Source organism: Topomyia yanbarensis, chromosome 2, assembly GCF_030247195.1.
Source record: "Topomyia yanbarensis strain Yona2022 chromosome 2, ASM3024719v1, whole genome shotgun sequence".
NCBI classification, from domain to species: domain Eukaryota; kingdom Metazoa; phylum Arthropoda; class Insecta; order Diptera; family Culicidae; genus Topomyia; species Topomyia yanbarensis.
This window is the reverse complement of record NC_080671.1, coordinates 52,595,442-52,615,935: the sequence shown is the minus strand read 5'-3', so window position 1 is coordinate 52,615,935 and position 20,494 is coordinate 52,595,442. Positions and strand designations below refer to the sequence as shown.

General features: G+C 37.8%; 1 protein-coding gene across 2 annotated transcripts in view; it reads left to right on the top strand.

Moving 5' to 3' along the window:
* LOC131684958 (bone morphogenetic protein receptor type-1B) overlaps positions 1-20,494 on the top strand; it is a 550,923-nt gene that overhangs the window by 467,270 nt on the left and 63,159 nt on the right. Inside the window, exon 1 of one of the 2 annotated variants that reach the window (XM_058968254.1) lies at positions 4,380-5,606. The exons of the other annotated variant lie outside the window; for it this stretch is intronic. Within the exon in view, the coding sequence (XP_058824237.1) occupies positions 5,573-5,606 (34 nt within the window). The 5' untranslated portion in view covers positions 4,380-5,572. Of the gene's footprint in view, positions 1-4,379; positions 5,607-20,494 lie in introns of those variants that run through there. 2 annotated transcript variants of the gene reach the window in all.

Genomic DNA, 20,494 nt, shown 5'->3' with positions numbered 1-20,494 from the left:
TGGAAATGAGCGATTAAATGCGCATTCTGAAAGGTTTTAGAGCAAGATCGTAAAGCAAAGCAGTACGGCTAAAATGCGGGACCGAAAGCTGTAAGATGAGGTGCTGACCAAATCAAACGGATGTATCCTTATGGACATTAAAGAGTGTGACAAATTGGATTTTAAACGGCTTCCGGGACAGAAGTTTTATGTTGCCAGGGGATAACTTTGCCGGTAAGTTGTTCATCTGGCAGAGCATCTGCAGCTGTGGCCGGAAGACTTCGATTTTCATGCCAACCAACTAGAGTTTGAGATTGACGTTCGTTTTCACGACAACCAGATTATCGCACAACTTTTTTCTTCCGTAGCAAGCATATTGTCCATATGTCTATTCACGAAAGGAAATTTTTTAAACCCTACTACCAACAATAAAAGCTAGATTCTTTAGATATGGGAAACTTTCAAATGCGTGTATTTGCTTAACTTTTTTTCAATCTATAAAATGTCTAAGAAATATACAAAGGAAAAGAAATTTTAATTTACAAAAATAACTGAAACAAATTATTCATCACTATTGAGAAGAAATCCAAGCACCTTTCTGTTGATACGGCCACTACCTGCTTCAGTCACGGTCTTGGCCTGCTGATTCCACCAGTTCTTCATCGGACGAATTTCACTGAATACTGTGCTTTTGATCTTCAGTTTCTGCCTTATTATCTCTCAATACTATGCTATTGGACGAAGCTGGGGAAAATTTTGTGGATTCTGCTCTTTTGGGATAAACCGGACTTAATTGTCGTATCATTGTCGCACATCCTTACTGCTATGGAAGTTGGAAAAGGTCGTCCATAACGTAACTGGATCACAATGGGACTTAATGAACGGTGGCCGTTTGTTGAGGAACCTTCTTTACTTCCAAATTCATAGTGTTACCTGTCACGAAAATGCTGATTTTTGCAACATGGAACAGACCCCTTACAAAATCATATTTTTTTCGCAAACTCATCAGCGAAATTTGTTTAGCCTTATTAACTCCGAATGACCGCAACCGCAACGCAATTGACGATTTAGACTTTGTTTGTACTTTGCTACGTACATACTTTAAAAATCCCAATTTCATCAAAATCGGAGCACAACAACTTGAATAACAGGCTATTCACAACCTTCAAACCACTCATAGGCGAGCTGGTTAAAGTTGAATATGTGTTCTAAGTGTATGGATTTTTGTGAAATTAAAGCAGTTCTAGGCAACTGAGTCCACAAGAACCATACATTTATTAAAGATAATGCAATCATTATTAGTAACTTTTAAGGAATCTGATTCAAGTTTTTCATATTCTTTTGTCGTGACTACAACTTGTCTTTCACTATAGAGGCTCCTTTTAAAAATTTCGGAATAACATCATCAGGAACAACGATAAGGGAAGGTTTTGAACGTAAGTAATATTCTGAACGAATTTACGTTATATTTAAACTAATCAGTTAGAAAAATGTTCACCAATTTTGTATTAAATTTCTAAGTATGAATGGCTTCTATGAGTAACGCAAAAACTTTTGAAAGTGACGCGGAAAACTCGAAATTTGATAGGTGTACCATATTTAAGGTAGAGCCCTTAAATATGGTACACCTCATAGACCTAATCGAATATTGGGAAATTGTATAAGAGACTCGTGCTTTTTTGTGCTAAATGCTTCATTCGTCGTTCGCTAGTCGAATGCGAAGCATGTGGATACACCATCAGTCAGGTGCGGTAAAAAGAAGGCATTCAGAAATTTCGTGAATGTGATTTTCATTCTCAATAACGACAGCAAAATCAAAAGGACGTCACACTCGATCCAACTTACATTCGTCGAGCGAAAAAAGTGTGTTAAGTTCGTGGTTTTATGCAAATTTATTTGAAAAATTGTGACAATTTGTTGGTAATACTTGCGAAGAAAATAAAAAAAATTCTCACTAAGCTGGTGATCAATTTCAATGTAAAATCGTATACTGAATACGAAAATCAAATCCAAAAAATTTTTAGTTTTCGAGTTAGAGTAAAAAAATGAATGTCTGAACATTTTGTTTTAGTGTAATTGGTGGTTCGAACGTTATTTACGAGTTTGCTGAACAACTAATTTGTACTTTGAACCGTTTGGCTGAAATCGTTTGCTGAACAACTACTTTTTACTTTGAACCGTTTGGCTCCTCAGTATACCCAAAGGGTTCAAAGTAAAAAGAGATACAAGATCATAATCCCTCCCAAAGTAGTATCTAGCAGATCCCAAGAGAACGAAGATATGGATAAAGAAGAAGCTTAATTCAGTCGGTAGGCTTACTTTTTCATAGTACAAATTTGACAATACCACATGCCAATCGGCCGTAGTTTATTTTAAAGAAAAATACTCACACAGAGACATCGTCCCAATTCGTTGGGCTGAGTCTATTGGTATATCCTCCGAGACTCAGAAATGTTCTTCAAAGTTTGATCAATTTCAATACTAAGAAAGGTGAAAGGACTTTAGAATTTTAAAATACTTTAAGAAAATAGCTTCGTTGTTATGTTTTGAATCCAGATGCTCTCTTAGTCTTTCGATTTCTTATATCTTCCATAATTGCTGCCTTTTCAACTTTTCTCTTCGTGTTGGGCTATAGGACTGTGCATAAATGAACTAGCCTGCAAAAGACCTATTTTAAGAACTGACACAGAAATAGCAAACAAATTATATTACTAAAGACAAGTATTTTATAAAGAGCTACCGTGTCTACATTCTCTCCTATAAAGTAGAGATCGACGGCGTGATCACCGACTTGTTTTAAATGCTACCTTAAAACCACTTTTGGCAAAATATACGGTTATATTACTGCACTGCCATTAAAAAATGTTTTTGCTGCTGTTGTGCTGCTAACAAGACGTTTTAAATCGATTTTTGAATGCTGATTAAAAAGGTCAGGCATACAAAATGCTTATGCACTATTTTGCAGAAAAAAGTGAAGAAAACTACACCATTCACCACGACAAAATATTATGATCTCTTGGTTCAGGAAGAGTACTACTCTGACATTCCCTTGTTACTGCACCTAAAAACTCTAGGCAGATGAGATTCCTCGAAAAGGCAAAAAAAATCTTTTTGGGGGTTACCGAATATAACAGCTCAAGGAAGCACTGATACAAGCTTCAGATCTTAGTAATTCTAGATCAAACGATGAGTTTCTAGCTGTTCCAGAAACACCAAACATCTCAAGTGGCTAGACCATTTCAACCAGATGTTCAACTTAGCGTAAGACTGGGTGGGATTAGGTTGGGCATCTTTTTTGCATTTTGAATTTTCACACAATCTTTTAAGTATAATTCCTAATATTTAAAGAAAAAAATGGGTAATAAAGCGTAGTCTTACTTTAAAACAATCAGTTTGCTTATAAAAATTGCATAATACATAAGTTATTTAACAAAAAAAATTGCGCAACTTTTTTAAAAAATGTTTTACCATACATCGCATTGTTTCCGAGTTATCGGTGATTGAAAACTATGCAGTTTCATAAATTTCAAAAAAAAATTGAAAAAAAAATGATTTACTGCCAAAACAAAAAAAATTTGGTAAAGAATGCAAGAAAAAAATTTGTAACTAATAGAAATTTTGATAACCAGCCAAATATACGGAATACGAATGCTAGTACCTCGTCGCTAAAAAGTCACGCATCATCTTGAACCCCGTTCAGAACAAAATCAGAAAAATATCCAATAACAAAATTTAAATTTCAGTTTGAATCTAGCTCATTTTTCTCCCGCAACGCATTTTCCGTTCCTACTACCCACAATTTCTCTATTCAGCACCCAACAACAGTGCCACACAGCATCTCTTCCCCCGCTTCCTTCGCTTGCCTGCTGCTGCCCAAAGTTCGCCGTTCGCTATGCTCTGTACCACTGCTGCCTGCTGCTGCTGCTGCTAGTGGAAGCGCGACCGGGACAGCATGTTCAATGTTTATGTTTTATTACCCATGCTCGCGTAGTAACGTAACGAGCAGGAGCGAAAGGGACAGCACAACCCGATGGCCGTTTATTATTTATACGATTTCCTCGTAGGGAGAATAATATTGAAAAAGTGTTGTGTTTATACCGGGAAATGAGCATGATCGTCATCTAGCTAGGCTTCTTGCTTCTCGGTTCGGTGTCGGTAAACCCGAATGGGTGCTACTGACTGGCCGATGTGGGTTGCTTGGAGTGATACGGGAAATTGAAATGCCGAGAGAAAACAAAAGGAAAACAGAGAGGTCTGGAGGAAGAGAGCGAGAGAATGTCACTGGTTGGTGTGAGATAGCTCGATCGGTGATTGGTCATTGCAAAGCTCTCTCCTATGCGTGGGTATCGGTGCAACGAGCGGAGATTTCCGAGCTTGATCCTCTCAACGAACGAATCGGCACGAACAGTTTCGGCTGGACTGTGGAAGTGTTGCGGTGTGTTTTTTACGTTGCTCCGTATTTGTATGATTTTCGAAGTTAATAAGCCTTTTCTATTGAGTTTTCACCATCCCAGATAAATCTTCAGTTTATGAACTTGTGTGATCAATATCGTACTGTTTAAAGCAAAACAGAACTGAACAGTTGATGTTGTGGACGTGCATTGTATCGTTGAAGGAAAAAAAATAGCTTCGGTTCAAGGAACGATAGTGTAAGAGAGGAAAATTGTTTTGCTTTTCCGACGCAAGGATTACGTCACGGTACGGTCGGAAAACGGTTTCCAACAGTGGATTTATGCGAAAGAATCGACGGTAGAGTGTGCGCGGTGGTGCTCGAGAAGTAATGGCATTTATTCCGGAAAACGGAAATGGGCATACAAGAAAATTTATGTGAAAATTGATTAACATACACACACTATAGATGAAAGAATCAGGGAGTGTTTAACATATGTGGGAGAAGTAGTGTCGATAAAGGAAACAAAATCTCTGTGTGTAAATTGTGTGCACTACTCTAATGTTAGATAGAAATGTGATGTATGGAAAGTAGTGTTCAAAATTGTTATGAAGCAAGCCCGTGGTTTGTTAGCAAAAACATGTCATAAATAGTATCTCTAGCAGACTATCATTTTTTTCGCCGCATTTCATCTCCAGTGTCTGCAATCGATTCGTTCGCTTCGCGATCGCAAAAGAATAAGAACAAACAGCCGATCGATCGAGCGTGCCATAATTGATGATTTGACAGTTCGCAGCTACAAGGCAGCGAGTAACACACAAACCTTCGGACGTCCGGAGGTTTGCCTCGCGGGGACTATTATTTATCGGACTTCTGAACTCTCGCCAACTCTGGTGAGACAAAAGCAAAATCTGCCAAAAACAAAAGCCCAGCCTCCGCGGGCCGGACACGGGGTGAAACGATCGAAACGAAGATCGATCCCGAGAAGGTCTTCTACGACAACGACGACGTCGACGACGGCGAGAAGGCCCCGGGAAGTGTAGAGCAAAGAGGAACGATTCTTACCCTGACTGGTAGACCCAGGCCGGTCGGACGTCTCGGTTTGCTCGAGGAGCCCAGCAAAACGTGCGAGACACAAGACCGTACGTGAAAGACGAAGGAGAAGAACGCAGAGATCCCGAGACGCTCGAGGCAGATCCAGACATGGCGCCGAAATCGAGAAGAAAGAAGGCAAATGGTAAATAATAAATTAGAAAAATATATATTTTTCTCCTGATTTTCTGTCCTGCCTGGTTCCACGGAGCCCGCTGGCCCGTACTTCGTTGTGAGGCTCCTGCGCTTTTGGGTCGCCAAACCGAGGGCTGCTGGAGACTTCATATTTTTATGCGATATTGTTTCTTTTTTTTACGATTTACGAGTAGTGGGATGCGATTCCTGTTTTTTTGTTAGTTTTTTTTTGTATTTGATGAGGCGTTCATCGAGGTCAGTTTTTCAGCTGGCTAGTCGTGGATCTGCTGTCAAGTTGAAACTTAATAATATGGGGTATGGAGGAGCTGATTAAAATCTCGGGTTCCGGCGGAACGCCTTTGCCTAAAAGGTGTTAAATTGCGTTCTGGGCTCGCGTGGATAGTGATGAAGGAACGCAAGAGTGTTTGCCGTGAGTCGCTGCGCTATGTTATGTTAAAATTGTACAACACACTTTTTTATTGATTTTTCTGTTTGGGATATATTCCAAACTTCAAGCATCTGTTTCAATATGTACGAATGTGCTTATGTTTGTGCTGGATAATAAAGAGATTGTGTATAAGGTGGCAATCATTCAGCATGTTTTTTACCATTTTCGAACTATATGGCCTATAAAATTCTGTGCTTACTATCAAGACATCATCCGGTACCAGCCAGTTGTTTAGTGTTCACTAGGGTTGCCACCCCCCGATGAGGCTTTTACCTGGAGCTTCTTACTGAGTTGGGATAGACTTTTATAAAACACAAGTATACATTAAAACCAAACCTAGTTGACAAAGCATAATGCACACCACTTCTGAGCTTTTCTCGTTAATCTATAAATTTTTCGCCTTTGTAAACCATTTTGTCGATTTAGATAAGTGCGCAATTTCACTTCCATGACTAACGACAAAAGTCTAAAAGCACCGTCCACTCTCGCTGTGGAGGATAAGCCGGACAAGCTTTCTGCCACAGCTAACAGGAGAAGTAGAGCGAAGCAGGCAGGTGTCTTCAGGAGTGTTTCGTAGGGCGCAAAAAATAGATTATTCGTCATCACAGTCACTCGGGAGAGAAGCTTAAAATGCCTTGCCAATAACTAAGTCACTGGGGAGATTCCAACAAAGGAGCAAAGCTTTTCTCCCTATCCAACAGTTAAGAATTGCAGCCGGAGCGACTAACATTGACACCGGAACTCGTTTGAAACAAATTCAATTAAAATTATTAGACCCGGAGAAATCGATGTAAAACCCGGAGACCCGGAGATCGTCTGCAAAAACCGGAGTATCCGGGTCAAACCTGGAGGGGTGGCAACCCTGATGTTCACGCAAGATGTCTTTTAGTGTTCAAGCATGATGATTTTTTAGGTTTTAGTCTCTAACTAGCTCCAATTTGCTGCAGGTATGGACTTATCTGACTAGCATTAAGTTGGTGTTAGTTACTGACGAGGAGAATACAAAACACAAAAACCATGCTTTATGTTAGATATTGTGTTCTCATACACATAATTGGGCCATGTCCAAAATTTCTTTGTCGGCACAGCCTTTACCCGATTTTATCGGCAATTTTTCATTTGTTCCTAATTTTGTTAGTTTCTCGACCCCATTTTGTGATCTTATTGAATTCGATTAAACTAAATGTTTATGTTGCTGTGATTATAGATTATTTTTTGGATTCTGAACGGTTGTTTGGGCTTGAACATGGGGCACCGATATAAACCATGACAGGTTTTAACGGGAGAGATTTGTTGAAGATTGTTGGCAATATTCGTAGCAGCAATCCAGAATCAAAATGATGGGACTTTGTTAGATATAATATCATTACATACCTCAAAGCAGACTGTGCTACTTTGGAAGAATAAAGTTGGATTTTCTGTTTCGATTTATTCATCTCATCGGTACTTAGGACCGTCTTGAGATCTCCTAGAGGAGAAATTCAAACTAACACCAAATTGGCACCAGTTAGACACTACATCCAAACAGTCACATAATATCTGTGAACGCCTAAAGCAATTAGTTGGTCCGGCTTGAAGTCTCGGGAAACAAGCACAGAAGCTCTGGTTTGCTGATGAGAAAGCAAAAACGAACTCTTGTTTTTCGGTTTGGGAATCTAGTTGGTAACTTATCAAAGTAATGTGTTTTGCCTTTCATACTAAAATTGGTTCATTCATTTTTTCTCTTTGTGGAATAAAGTGAATAAAATTTATGCCATATTACTTTTCTTGTTTTCTTTGTGTGAGTATTATTTGGGTACCTGTAACATGCCTTATAGATTTATTAAATTTTCCTTTAAATTTATTTTAAAGGAAAGTTTAATATTCTTAACTCAGAGCTGTGTTATGCTGTTCTACGCATAATTGTTCCATGTATTTAGGGAATTCCTTAGAACATGGGACAATTGTGCGTATAACGGTAGTGTAGTACTGTCAACTATCTTAAGGGAACCCGGGGCTACTAGGACCTACCTAAGCAAACCGCCCTTTTAAGTGATGTGGAAGAATTTATCGGTCAAAGGTCCTAATTGTCTGTTTGAAACCTCAGCTAGATTTTTTTTTCTTTTTTCCTTTTTTATTTCGACTATGTTAGTCACATTTTCTTTTTTACATTTTAACGACATTCAATTAGCTAGAGATTACTGGGTAGGGAAAGTTATGAAACTTAGAACCAAGTGAGAGCAAGGATGTGAAGTAAACAGATCTGAAAACTAGAAGTGGCAGGGTCATTAGAACAGGCTTAATAGTGTACGGGCTTAATTTTTGTCTTCAGTTAATGAGGGTCGAGCTTAGGCAGTATAACTACGAATCACCCGAGTTCACTAACATGTGTCCTGGTATCGATAGACTTATCCATCTTTACCGTGACAACCGACATGGCGACTAGCTAGCTAGATTTAGATTTAGGCGACGATTTGCAAAACTCTACGTTTTTCCATCCTTTTACAACCGCGGAATGAAATACGTTGTATCTTATTTCTAAAAAAAAACCCAAAGAATTAGATTAAGCTGTCAAAATTAATGTTTTAGAATGGCGGTTCCACGAATATGTACGGCGGTCAGAAAGTCTTACGATTTTCTGAGAAATCGAGGGGGTCCGAATTAGCCCCACGGTCTTAATAGCTCCGGGTCTTTCTATATTTTCATACTTTTCCAATACTAACTTGGCATAACCAGTAGATAGCAGAATAGTATCGCGTGCGGAAGTGACTGCTTAAGATCGGCATTCTATTGTTTGCTTAGAATCGGGAACTCAGCTTTTCATTCCAGTTTTCATATTATTTTTACAGTCAGTCCTTCTTTTTTCCCAACCATTTTACATATGCAATTCCAACTAACTATAGGAATAGTACCTACCTGACACAAGAAAAAAGTAAATCGCCCGCAAATACCTGTTGTATAAAATTCCACATTTTATTCAAAAGATCGCCGGGTAAAATTGGCGCGGACACGACAAAAAACCGAAAAATTCGTCGCGTGATAGAAAATTGAATGATACTGATTTATACTGATTTATTAAAATATGCTCTTTAAATCGGCTATCCGGAAGTCAAGTTGCCTGTTTGGCCAGTCGTATTAATACAACAAATGATAAATTTGCCAAAGCTCTCGGAAGCCGGCTGCCCAGAGCAATTATTACATGATAACGCTTTGGGAAAATTATTAATAAATCTCTCCTTCACGTGACACATGTGGAGATGCAGAGGACTCTTCGACCTCCAGCAGCGACATGTCATCGATATTGATCAGCATGCAGGGATCAATAATGATTGCAAAATATGGCTCATCATGGTGTTCATGTTGTTCCAATCAGGCCCGTGCGCAGAAAGTTCTCAAAGGGAGGGTTTTGATTTTTTTACGTTTCTTATAAAAGGAAAAGTATGGAAACCCTAAAACTTTGATGATTTTTTCCGAGGCCTGGAGGACCAAGTCTTGTAGATCAATCGACTCAGTTCAACAAATTAAGTAAATGTGTGTTATCGAGAAGAAACCTCCAACAGGCCCCGCTGCAGCGCTAGTCGTGGTAATGTCGGATTGGTTTTTAGTAATTAAGCCTACCGACTAACCTAAACCTCTTGAATTTCGCAATCCTCATTTATCCGGTGCAGGTACTACTTAAGTAGGGACTGTTCTCTTGCTCTTTTTAGTTTGTGTTAATCCTCCATGTTTTTTTCCATTACTCCTTTTTCTTGCTTGCTGTCCGTCCTTCGCAGTATATCAGTATATCAGCTCAGGTCTGCTGCAAATATCGTCACCTTTTGAGGCACAAACCGATCCGGAGGAATCGACCACAATGATTTATAGCTCTTTACAACAGCATTCGCAGGGTTTCTTCTCCGTTTTTGCTACACGTTCCTATTTATCTGCTAGCTGGTGCTGTGAGTTCCTCGTCAGCGGTATTTCTCCCGATACCGAGGCCCATTTTCGCGAGCCATTTAGCTGTCAGCAACTCCGACGGAGGGGACGGGCATAGCGTAGTTGGTAAATCGATTGCCTTGTACGCAGCTTACCTGGGTTCGATTCACAACCCCGCACATAGGGTTAGAGATTTTTCCAAAAAAGATTTCCGTAACCCGAAAAGAGGCGAATGACCCCAAGGTTAAAACCTCTATAATAAAAAAAAACTCCGACAGAGAGATCGTCGGCAGTAAAGTTTATCCGGACTACGATATTCCTATTTTCTGCGACTTCGTGGTTTTCTTTTTGGCTCCCGCTGACCTACTCACAACTGTTTCCAACATCAAAATTTGTCGAAACATGAACCGATCCAGAAAAGCCGACCAACTTGACTTATATCCCTTTCCAGTCACCCTCGCAAGGTTTCTTCCTTGGTTTCTTTAACGACCTGTTTCTAGTGTGACCGAACTTAAATGACATTTTATGTACCAAAGCCGTAATATATTTTTTCCTGAACTAAACATTTTATACATTTTTACTTAGTATACAATTCAAAACCCTCATGGGAGGGGTTTGAACCCTTAAAACCCACCCCTTGCGCATGGGCCTGGTTCAATTTAATATTTTTTAATCTCAATTGGTTCTGGTTAATTACGGAGTAGCAACCACGAGCGAGCTCTTATGCTTCTGGAATAAATTTTGCAGGTCCTCAAGCAAAAAAAAACAAGAGTTTGTTTTCACTTTCTCATCAGCAAACCAGTAGGTTATGTAGTTGTTCCTCAGGAAATCATTCGGGAACAGTTTGCTGCTTTAGGCATTCATACAAATGGAGGAACTGGATTTATCATCTAACTTGCCACAAGTTGGTACCAGTTACTGATGAGATGATTTTGAAACACAAAATCCAACCTTATCCATGTTAGGTGTTGTGTTCTTTATGTACACATTCTTTAAATCAATTTTTCCCCATTTATTTTTCTATTTTGCGTTGAAAGAATGTCAAAATTGGTTAGATGAAATATTAAAAGGGTATAATAATAACATAATTCCAGAGTTGTCGAATCATTTTCCAATAGATATACAGCATTCATCGCCTAAAAACTAATAAAATAGGCGATGAATGCTGTATTAAATGAGACAATATTTTCACAATACTAATTGATCATAACCACTTCAGGAACCAGAATGTATTGGCACGATTGGTGTTCCCCATATTATTCTAGAATGTGTGCCTTGCCATGTCGTCTCATTATTTTCCTGGTGGGAAAGGAGAAGGAGAGGAAAGATGAAGGCTACTGACAATACAATACAACCACATCGCAAAACAGTAAACAGCTAGGATTTTTCACTCCCAAAGAAATAATCATACTGATAGAGCCTATAGCTCCTTCCACGCTGGTGTGGTGAACGCAACAGACATCGGCATCAGGACCACTCCCTGAAGATAGTTTAACTTTGACTGGGTTGTTGTTGTGCAGATCTAACGAATGTACTTGGGTTTAAGTTTCCATGATTTGCCAAAGCTCATGTGCATTGGTCAAAGGTCATGCAAGTTCTCTTGATTCTAAAGAAAAGAGTACTTGCATGACCGGAAATTTTTTTGAAGTATTTTTTGCGTACTAGGGGCGGGCAGATAAAGAAGTTTGTGAGAATTTGTGACATGGAAGAAGGAGAGAGTCAATTTTGGGAAGAAGGAGAGAGTCAATGGGAAAATTGGGTATTCCATAAAAATATAGCTACATAACTTTACAAAAATTCAAAATTTTTCCTTTCTTCCCGCTTCTCAACATATATAACCCCTTAATCGAATAGATGGATTCCATGAGAAACCGGCCGACCACAAAATATGACCATCGTCGATTGAAGTTGTGTTCGGTTTGTGAATCTCCAATATTTTCTCTGACAATTGCAATATTTTGATACAAGAGCAATTTTTCAAAATGGCGTAAACATTTATACGTGCATCAATTTCAATTTTCTTTGTTCGATTACTGTATTTTATACAGCAAAACTTTTTGAGATCTATTTTCAGGGAATGAATATTTATGCGCGAAAAAAATATACACTGAAAAAAATGTTGTGTCATTTTCCACAAAAACAAAATTTTTTGTTAAAAATATAAATTGCAAAAAACCCATTTTTTCTAATTTTCTATATATTTTAGAAACAAAAACTTAAAGAAAAAAGAAATATTTTGAACTTATCGGTAAAAAAGTTTTTCTAACAATAACATGTTTTTAAATTTCATACTAATTTACATACAAAATTGTAATTTTATTACAGAACATAATTTTTAGTCTTAGTTTCAATCAAAATGTATTTAACAAAAATCTTCCAAAATGCGGTAGTTTTAGAGATATTTGGATTTTTTTTCAACATAAACAGTTAATTCGTGTAATTATGCCCTTTTTAAAAGTTATTCGCATTACTCCATCATAAAATGTCAAAAATCTAATGTTTAACGTTTTAAAGACGTAAACAAAACTTTCAGTGTATTTTGATCATGGAGAAGCCTTCAATAAAAAAGTTTTCCTAACAACAAATTTTGGCATATTTTTATAATTCATACTATTTGCAGTAAAAAATACAATTTTCTTTTTGAATATCATTTTAAACGCTATTTTAAATCAAAATGCTCTTACCAAAAAGTTTCTGAAATGTAGTAGTTCTCGAGATATTTCAAATTTCGTTTTAATAACACAACTCTTTTGTTTTCTTACGACCTTTTCAGAAGTTATTCGCGATTCTCCATCAACAATAATAACTTTTTCAAAAGGCCCATAACATTTCCTGTAACTTTTTCTTTGACGTCAAGGTGATATTGTAAACCATTTGAAATTTCAGTGATATCTTCTGAACGTCACAAGCACGGAAGAGAGATCGTGAATCATGTACTAGGAATCATGAACCTGCTCACAAATCCGTGAATAATATTTCATGTTTTTGTAAACTATTTCACGAGTACAAATGGTCAGTCGCGATTTTTATACTAGGAATCATGAACTAGTATGTGAATACTTGAATATTTCACTAGCAGTTGACTATTATATTGGGAATTTCATGAACCAGTTCACAAATACGTTAATAATATTTTATGATATCTTCTTAGTGAAGAAAAATTATTTTTTCCCCATAAGGAGGAAATTATTTAACACCACATTTGCGCGTGAAGGGCTAAGCTAGTGTCAGTAATAGTAGTCGCAACTTAAATTCCATAACTAATTCACAACCACAAAAAGCAGATCCCGATCCAAATGTAAAAAATTATAAATCAGTTCACGTTTTATAGTCGAACTCTGAATAATGTTCCCAAATTTATGAATAAAATCACGAGTCAACCTTTAGTTTATGGACACTCTTCATAAAGTTACAGAAAATCGATTTGGTACTGACTTGGCGGAATCCGTGACTTACGTTCACAAAACAAAAACAAATAAAAGCGTTTTGCGGGCGTTACTGAAGTGAACTTGAACATAGTTATAAAACGCGCAATTTTTGCTCATGGTCCTAATTTCGTAACGTAAAAACGTGATTTTTCCAGAATTCATGGGAACAATATTTTTTTTCGTGTAGCTTAACTCGGATCATATTTCCTTAGGGGTGCGTTTTACCATATCTTTCGCTACACTCGCCTTCTTCTATTATGTATGTCTATTTGTGTATTTGTTTTTCTGAGTATTTGTGACCGCTGGGTCAAGGAATGGATGTAGAACTGGCATATATGATAGAATAGTGGGTATTCCTTCTTAGGATTCGTTGGTCACTTTTTGCCGGCGTTCAATTCGTGCATTCGATTCGATTAATTCGGGAAGATTGGATTGGATTAATTAAGGTACGATTAATTTGCCGACGCACGTGAATCTTCCATTCTCGGTCCCGATCATCGTGATAAAATTCTAATAGAATACAATTATCGTTAATGGTAAATCAATATGATTTGCTGGCATTTAGACAAGTTCAAGTAGTTTGATTGCATGTTACATGTGTGCTTCTCTTCAACTTCATTAGTGCGTTTTTACCGTACTTCTAGTAGTTTCCTTATCCACTACTCTTGTATACCAAAAATAATGTCGCTCAATTTTACACTTTTTCTTAATGTCTTTGCATTTTTTTTTCTTTATTCGGAATGTTATTTTTCATTTTATTGCTATATCTTAAATTAGATTCATACTAACACTCACTAACACAATCAATTGCATATTCTCTTCTTTTCACTCACAATTCCTTTCATTTCAAATGTACAAACGCTCGTGGCCCTCGCGATAACACAATTCTGGTCAAAAACGCGAACATGCAATCGCAATCATCGACACATACTTAGGACTGCCAACCTTAAAACACCCCGGTAATTTAGTGAACGTTTTAGCACATACAAATTTACAAACACGGTCGCAAGTATTAACTTCCGCGATCATGAAGCAGTCACGTGCGGAAATCTCTACTCTCGGTCCTTGCAGCCTAGTCTCATGCCTCTAGTTGGACCAATAAAAAAATACGCTCATATCCACTAAAAACACTTTCCATGGGGACATGATCGGGAAGTCTAGTGATATGGAAAAACTCACTCTTTTCTAGAATCTGAACCGCAAACCAAAAATTAAACATGAGGCACACGGTCCGCGCGCGGTCATCCAAGAACACACGCAAATATGCGAATGGACACACGGTTATAAAATTGAAGTCTCATACACGCCAGCACACGCGACATATAAACGCCCAAGCGATCGAACACTTTAACGTACAACCACTCGAGTCCTTCGCGATGATACACGTGTAGGGACATACACGCGAGCACACATCAAACAAATGCCCACGTGATTAAACACGTTAACGTACAAAAGCTCAAGCCGTTCGCGATGATACACGAGATCGTGAAGTCCCTACATCCGGACATATCTGAACCGTAGACTGAATATCATATACAGAATCACGGCCCGCTGAGATTGACCTTAAGCAGTGTTTCAGTGGGTGACACTTCCAGTCTCGTCTGCATTCTGAGGGAGGGCCCTTTCGAGACTCTAGCGAATTAGTTTGGTAACACTGGTAGTTATGCCCGATTCCGTTACCACTAACATGTTTGATGGACCACTCCTGACTAATTTATCGACCAAAAGGGTTTCTTATGTATCAACGAATGAATGAAAGTTTTACAAACACCCGTCCACTCTTTTAATCATAACTCTGTTGAACATCCAAACAAGGTATATCGCCCTGATCTTGGATAATATTGGTGTGGAAATGTGCTCTGGGATACGCGCGAGCGACGCAACAAGGCAAAAGTTCGTTAAACCCGTGCCTCAAATCGCCCCATTCGCCGTTTGCTTATCAGGAGGACACAGCACCGACACGGCTGACGGTGGCGGGCGATAAGATTTCACCGTTTGTTTCTCCACATACTCTTTCTACCTCGCTGAGGTAAATTTTCGTTTTTTTTCGTTTGGTGAGACAGTTTTATTTCGGTTTGCCATTGAGTTTATGATAGTGGGTTCTCTAGAGTCCGATTACGCGGACGCGCGAATACAATTTATCGTTGCCATGAAGAACAAAATCTATTCTGTAAGCGTCTCAAAGTTGTTCTTAAAATCATCGATTCCAAAGTTGTCTCAAACAAAAACTCGTTCTCATAAGCTTTGGAGAAAAAAATAAATGCTCATTAATCTTCATGTAACTGTTTATAAATTCAAATCTATTCAAGATAGCATTACATTGAATAATGCTCGCAGTCACGGGAAGAACAACGTCCACGACATCCAAAAACAGATATTAGATTCAAAACCACTATCAACCTATAGAAATCGGATACCCGTTGCCTGGAAAACTACACAAAAGCATAACGAATTCAAGAAACGAATCACACCGAAAACGAATCGTGAAACAACGAAAGAAAAGCATAAAATTTTACGATTCTTCCCGTATTGTAAGCCACTACACGATCAAGCATAAATCTGTCGAGACTCTCCTACGAAGCAAGCAAAGATGCTAGATTTAGGCAAAACACAAAAAACTTTTCTTCTCTGGTTCTGGATTTTTAACACCGAACAAAAAAAGACAATCTTTGTTCGTTCGTTAAAGCTGGTCGTAATCGAAAACGCTCATGAAATTTAACACCCGGACACTGACACTGACGCAGCAGAGACGACCATCGACCGGGCGGACCGAATTCTATGCCGCTCGCTGGTAATTTATGATACATTGTAATCCGCCTACGGACCGGTCGAATAATCGAGAGCGAAATGAAAGGACTCTCGAGCTCATGTGGTGCATTCATAGGGAACAACCAGCTAACGTGTGGAAAACATTGGAACAAAATCCTTCTTTTCCATACATAGAAGAAACGATATAAAAGGAAACTGACAGCTCGAATGGACGAAAAAGGCGAAAAGGTAATTTTTTAAATGCACCATGCCCGATGCAAAACAAAAAAGAAAACACCGATTGCCTGTTTGAAACAAATACCTTCGGACACCAAGCTGCATCGGCAGAACCAGCAACCAACGGTCCGCTTTTGGGTTAACTTTTGTTTTCGCACAACGACGACGACGAAATCATCCACCAGAGCAAAGGAAGAACCCAACCAAAGTGTGCACGAAAGCGAGAATGGTTTTCTTCGGAATTTTCGACCGAAGCAACGAGGAGGAAACAATGCAACGTTTGAGAAAAAAAAATGGAAAACGATCATACGAAACTGTGAATGCATCCATTTGTTGCACAGTTCGAAACCGGGCGGCGGTGGTGCACTTGAAAAGGAGCGAGAATTTTCTGGCCAACATGTGCATTTCTGCTGTGCGAACGAGAAATGGATCGGATTGTGACAGGAAAGTCGAAGGATATTGGTTCTTTGTGTAGCGAGTTTGGTCATGATTGGAAGGAGCAACAAGATTTTGTTTAATAGATCAGGATCTACATTTACAAAAAGTTGATATTGAAATATTAACTTATTATCCTAATTTGTACCTTCACATTTTGGAAAGTATAACACTTATCTTTTATCCAAATGCTATTTCTGCTCACAATGTCATCTAACACAAGTAACCGGTTCATGATCCGTAAAACCAGTAGCGGAATGCTCTTTCCGGGACAATAATGGACCATAATTTGAAGTTGCAGTATGAGCAAAAACGTGCCCGAATGGTGCAAATGAAAACGCTTTAAATTCCCACTAAACTAGGGCTCTGGCGAAGGGCTCCAGACCACATTCCTTGTATAGTGAAGAAGCAAACGGATACACACTTACATATCTTATATCGCACCGAGGGTTCTCGGAAAAACAATGTGTATGGAGAACTCGTTGCCGTGGAGGGAACCGAAAAAAACGTTAATTAATTAAAAATTTTAGAATCGTACAGTGAGCAGCACTTTTCCCAGCTTTTCGACGAACGAAGGCTCCGCAGACCGGTTGACGGAAAGGAGGAAAGTGAATGAAGGGAAGAATTTCCTGTTAAATTAAACATAGTTGACAGTCACACCCGCGTGCGTGTACCCTCAAGGGAGTCAAGGTCTTGCCATCCCAGTGCGAGCTTAGCTGAAACCAAAATATACGCTGATGGATTGCTGGAATTTGATTTGTTCAAATTCGAAGCTTTTGACGTAACATTTAATCTTATTAGGGTTCGAAAGTTATTTGAGTTGGGTATGGACGGGGGCTTGAAAAGTTCAAATGTCGGATTAGTAATCGTAAGGTTAGGAATTGAAATTCTTTCGAAAGCACGTGTAGGGTTAAATTTCAACTTGAGGAATATGGTAGCCAATCAGCCATAGGAAACCGGTCAGCTGGTTTTAAATAAGCACCCGAAACGGGTTTTTGACAATGGTAAATAAAAAAATAAACGAGCTGTATGATGAAAGATATTTTGACGAGGAAAGTTCTTACAAAACAAACGAAACCGAAAAAACCTGACGATCAAGACAAGATTTTCACTGGAACAAAGAGAGAGAAAAGTAACGATAAGGAAAGTGATTATTATTCTAGCTATGTCGTCGATTGTCCCTTTATTCACGGGCTGCGAAGACGCGTCAAAATTGTCAAAAAATTGTCTTTTTTTCCTTCGCCCAGTCCCGTTCATGTTCGTGGGTATAAGTGCTTACGAAAAGACCTGTGCTGCAGGTTGATGACGGAGATCGATGGAAGATAATTTTCCTCTGGAAAGCGAAGACGAGCTCAGTATGGGCTGTAGACTGCAGCACGATGTTATACTAAGTCGGCTTTGAAATTATTGAGGATCTAGCTAGCTGAAACCTGATAAAAGTCGATTTAGCATGATTGGGATTGGTTCCTTCTTAATCAATAATTCTGGTTTCAAACTTCCTCGAAAATTTGAATCAATGCAGAGATAAATCGAAGAGAACATTTTATTCTGCAGGATATTCGTATTGTTTTAAATTAAATCGTTATTAAAACAAAATTGGATACCAATCAAATGCATTGCACATTGTCTATATTTTTTTACTCGCTTTTTAGTATTTTGCAATGAAAATTTGAGAAAACATCGTTCAATTGTGGCATTATTATACGGAAATTCAATAAATATCTTTTGCAACAAAGTAAAGGCAAAAAACGGATAATCAATTTGCGCACGAAGGCACAAGACCTAACCTAGAAAAGTTGAATTTGAATGTTTCGTGTTCCACTCGTCAGTAACTGACACCAACTTGATGTCAGTTAGACGATATTTCCAAACTAACGACAAATTGGCGCCAGTTAGACACTACATTCAAACAGTTCACACAGTGTTTCTTTTACCGAATTGACATTACACCATCCCTCCTCTACTAATATAAGTGATTCTTGCCACGTTGATTCTGTGTGTTTGAAGCTCAAAAGATCCATAGTCCAACAATCCAAAAATGAGAAATTCTAAAGATTTGAAGAAACTAAAGCCAAAATAGCTATAAATTATATTACCCAAAAATCTCCTCTTATCACCCTAAGATTCGACAAGGAACCAACGATCAATGTGATCCATAGATCCCTCCAAAAAATCTGAAATTTCCAAGCTATAAAATCGAAAGTTGAAAATATTCAACTGTCCGAAGATCAAAATTCCATAACTCTGAAGATTTAAAGACCTTTCGATCGAAAGATACGATAGACCAAAAAAAATCAAAGGTGAAAGTATCGCAAGATTTGATTATCTAAAGATTTAAAGAACCAAACGACCAGTACACTGATTCAAAGATCCAAAAGATTGAACGGTTTATCACTAAGGTTGATAAACCGAAATCGTTAACTTTAAAAATCCAAAAAATACCACGATTTAAAAGTAGAACAATTTGAAAAATTTATAAATTCAAAAGATCCAATGACTTGAAAACCCTAAGATAAGCAGATCTAAATCCAAATCCAAGTATGTGAAGATCTAAATTATTGAAGAATCACAAATTCAATGATCCAAGAATCGACAAATATATAGATCCAACGTTGAATCGTTGATTGAAAAATACAAAGATATATAGATCCTAAAGTTCAAAGAGACAATGATCCAATCGTCCAATAATTCATTGATCCAAATGTCAAATAATTCATAGATCATCCGATCTGTACATGTGAAGATTCAAGCATTCAAAGATCCATAGGTCCACAGATCGACTAATCCAATGATCCAAAGACCTAAAAATTCAAAGATCCAACGATCCAAAGATATAAAGATTCCAAAATCCAAAGACCCAATGATCAAACGATCTAAGGATATAAAGATTAAAATATGTAATGATCCCATTGTCCGAAGATCCAGTGGTCTAATGATCGAGAGATTGAATGATTCAAAGATCCAAAAATCGAAAGATCGAAAGAAAATATAAATTAATGAAGATCTTACGATTCAAAGATTTGAGGATTCAAAGATTTAAAAATCCATAGATCTAAGATTTAAAGATCGAATCCAATGATCCAAAGATTCAAAGACACAAAGGTCCAAAGATTCTAACATTTAAAGATTCAATAATCCAAAGATCCAATGATTCAAAAATCAAAACGTCCAGAAATTCAATGATCGAAAGATCCAATCGTTCAAAAATTCAATTATCCAAAGGTCAAAAGATTTATAGATCAATTGATCAAAGATTCAACGATCCAAAGGTCCACAGATCCATTGATCCAATGACCCAAAAATTCAAAGATATAAAGATTCAAAGATTTAAAAACCCCAAAGATCCTATCATCCAACGATCAAAAGATTGAGAGATTCCAAAACTGGAAAATTCAATGGCCAAATATCCGAAGACTCAACATCCAATGATTCAATGATTAAAAGTTCCAAACATATAAGGATTCAAAAATCCCGTATCCAATGATTTAAAATTTCATTAATAAAAAGATTCAAAGATCCACAAATCCAAAGATTCTGCTGTTCAAAGATTCTACGGTTCAAAGATTCTACGGTTCAAAGATTCCCAGATTCAAAGATTCAAAGATTCAAAGATTCAAAGATTCAAAGATTCAAAGATTCAAAGATTCAAAGATTCAAAGATTCAAAGATTCAAAGATTCAAAGATTCAAAGATTCAAAGATTCAAAGA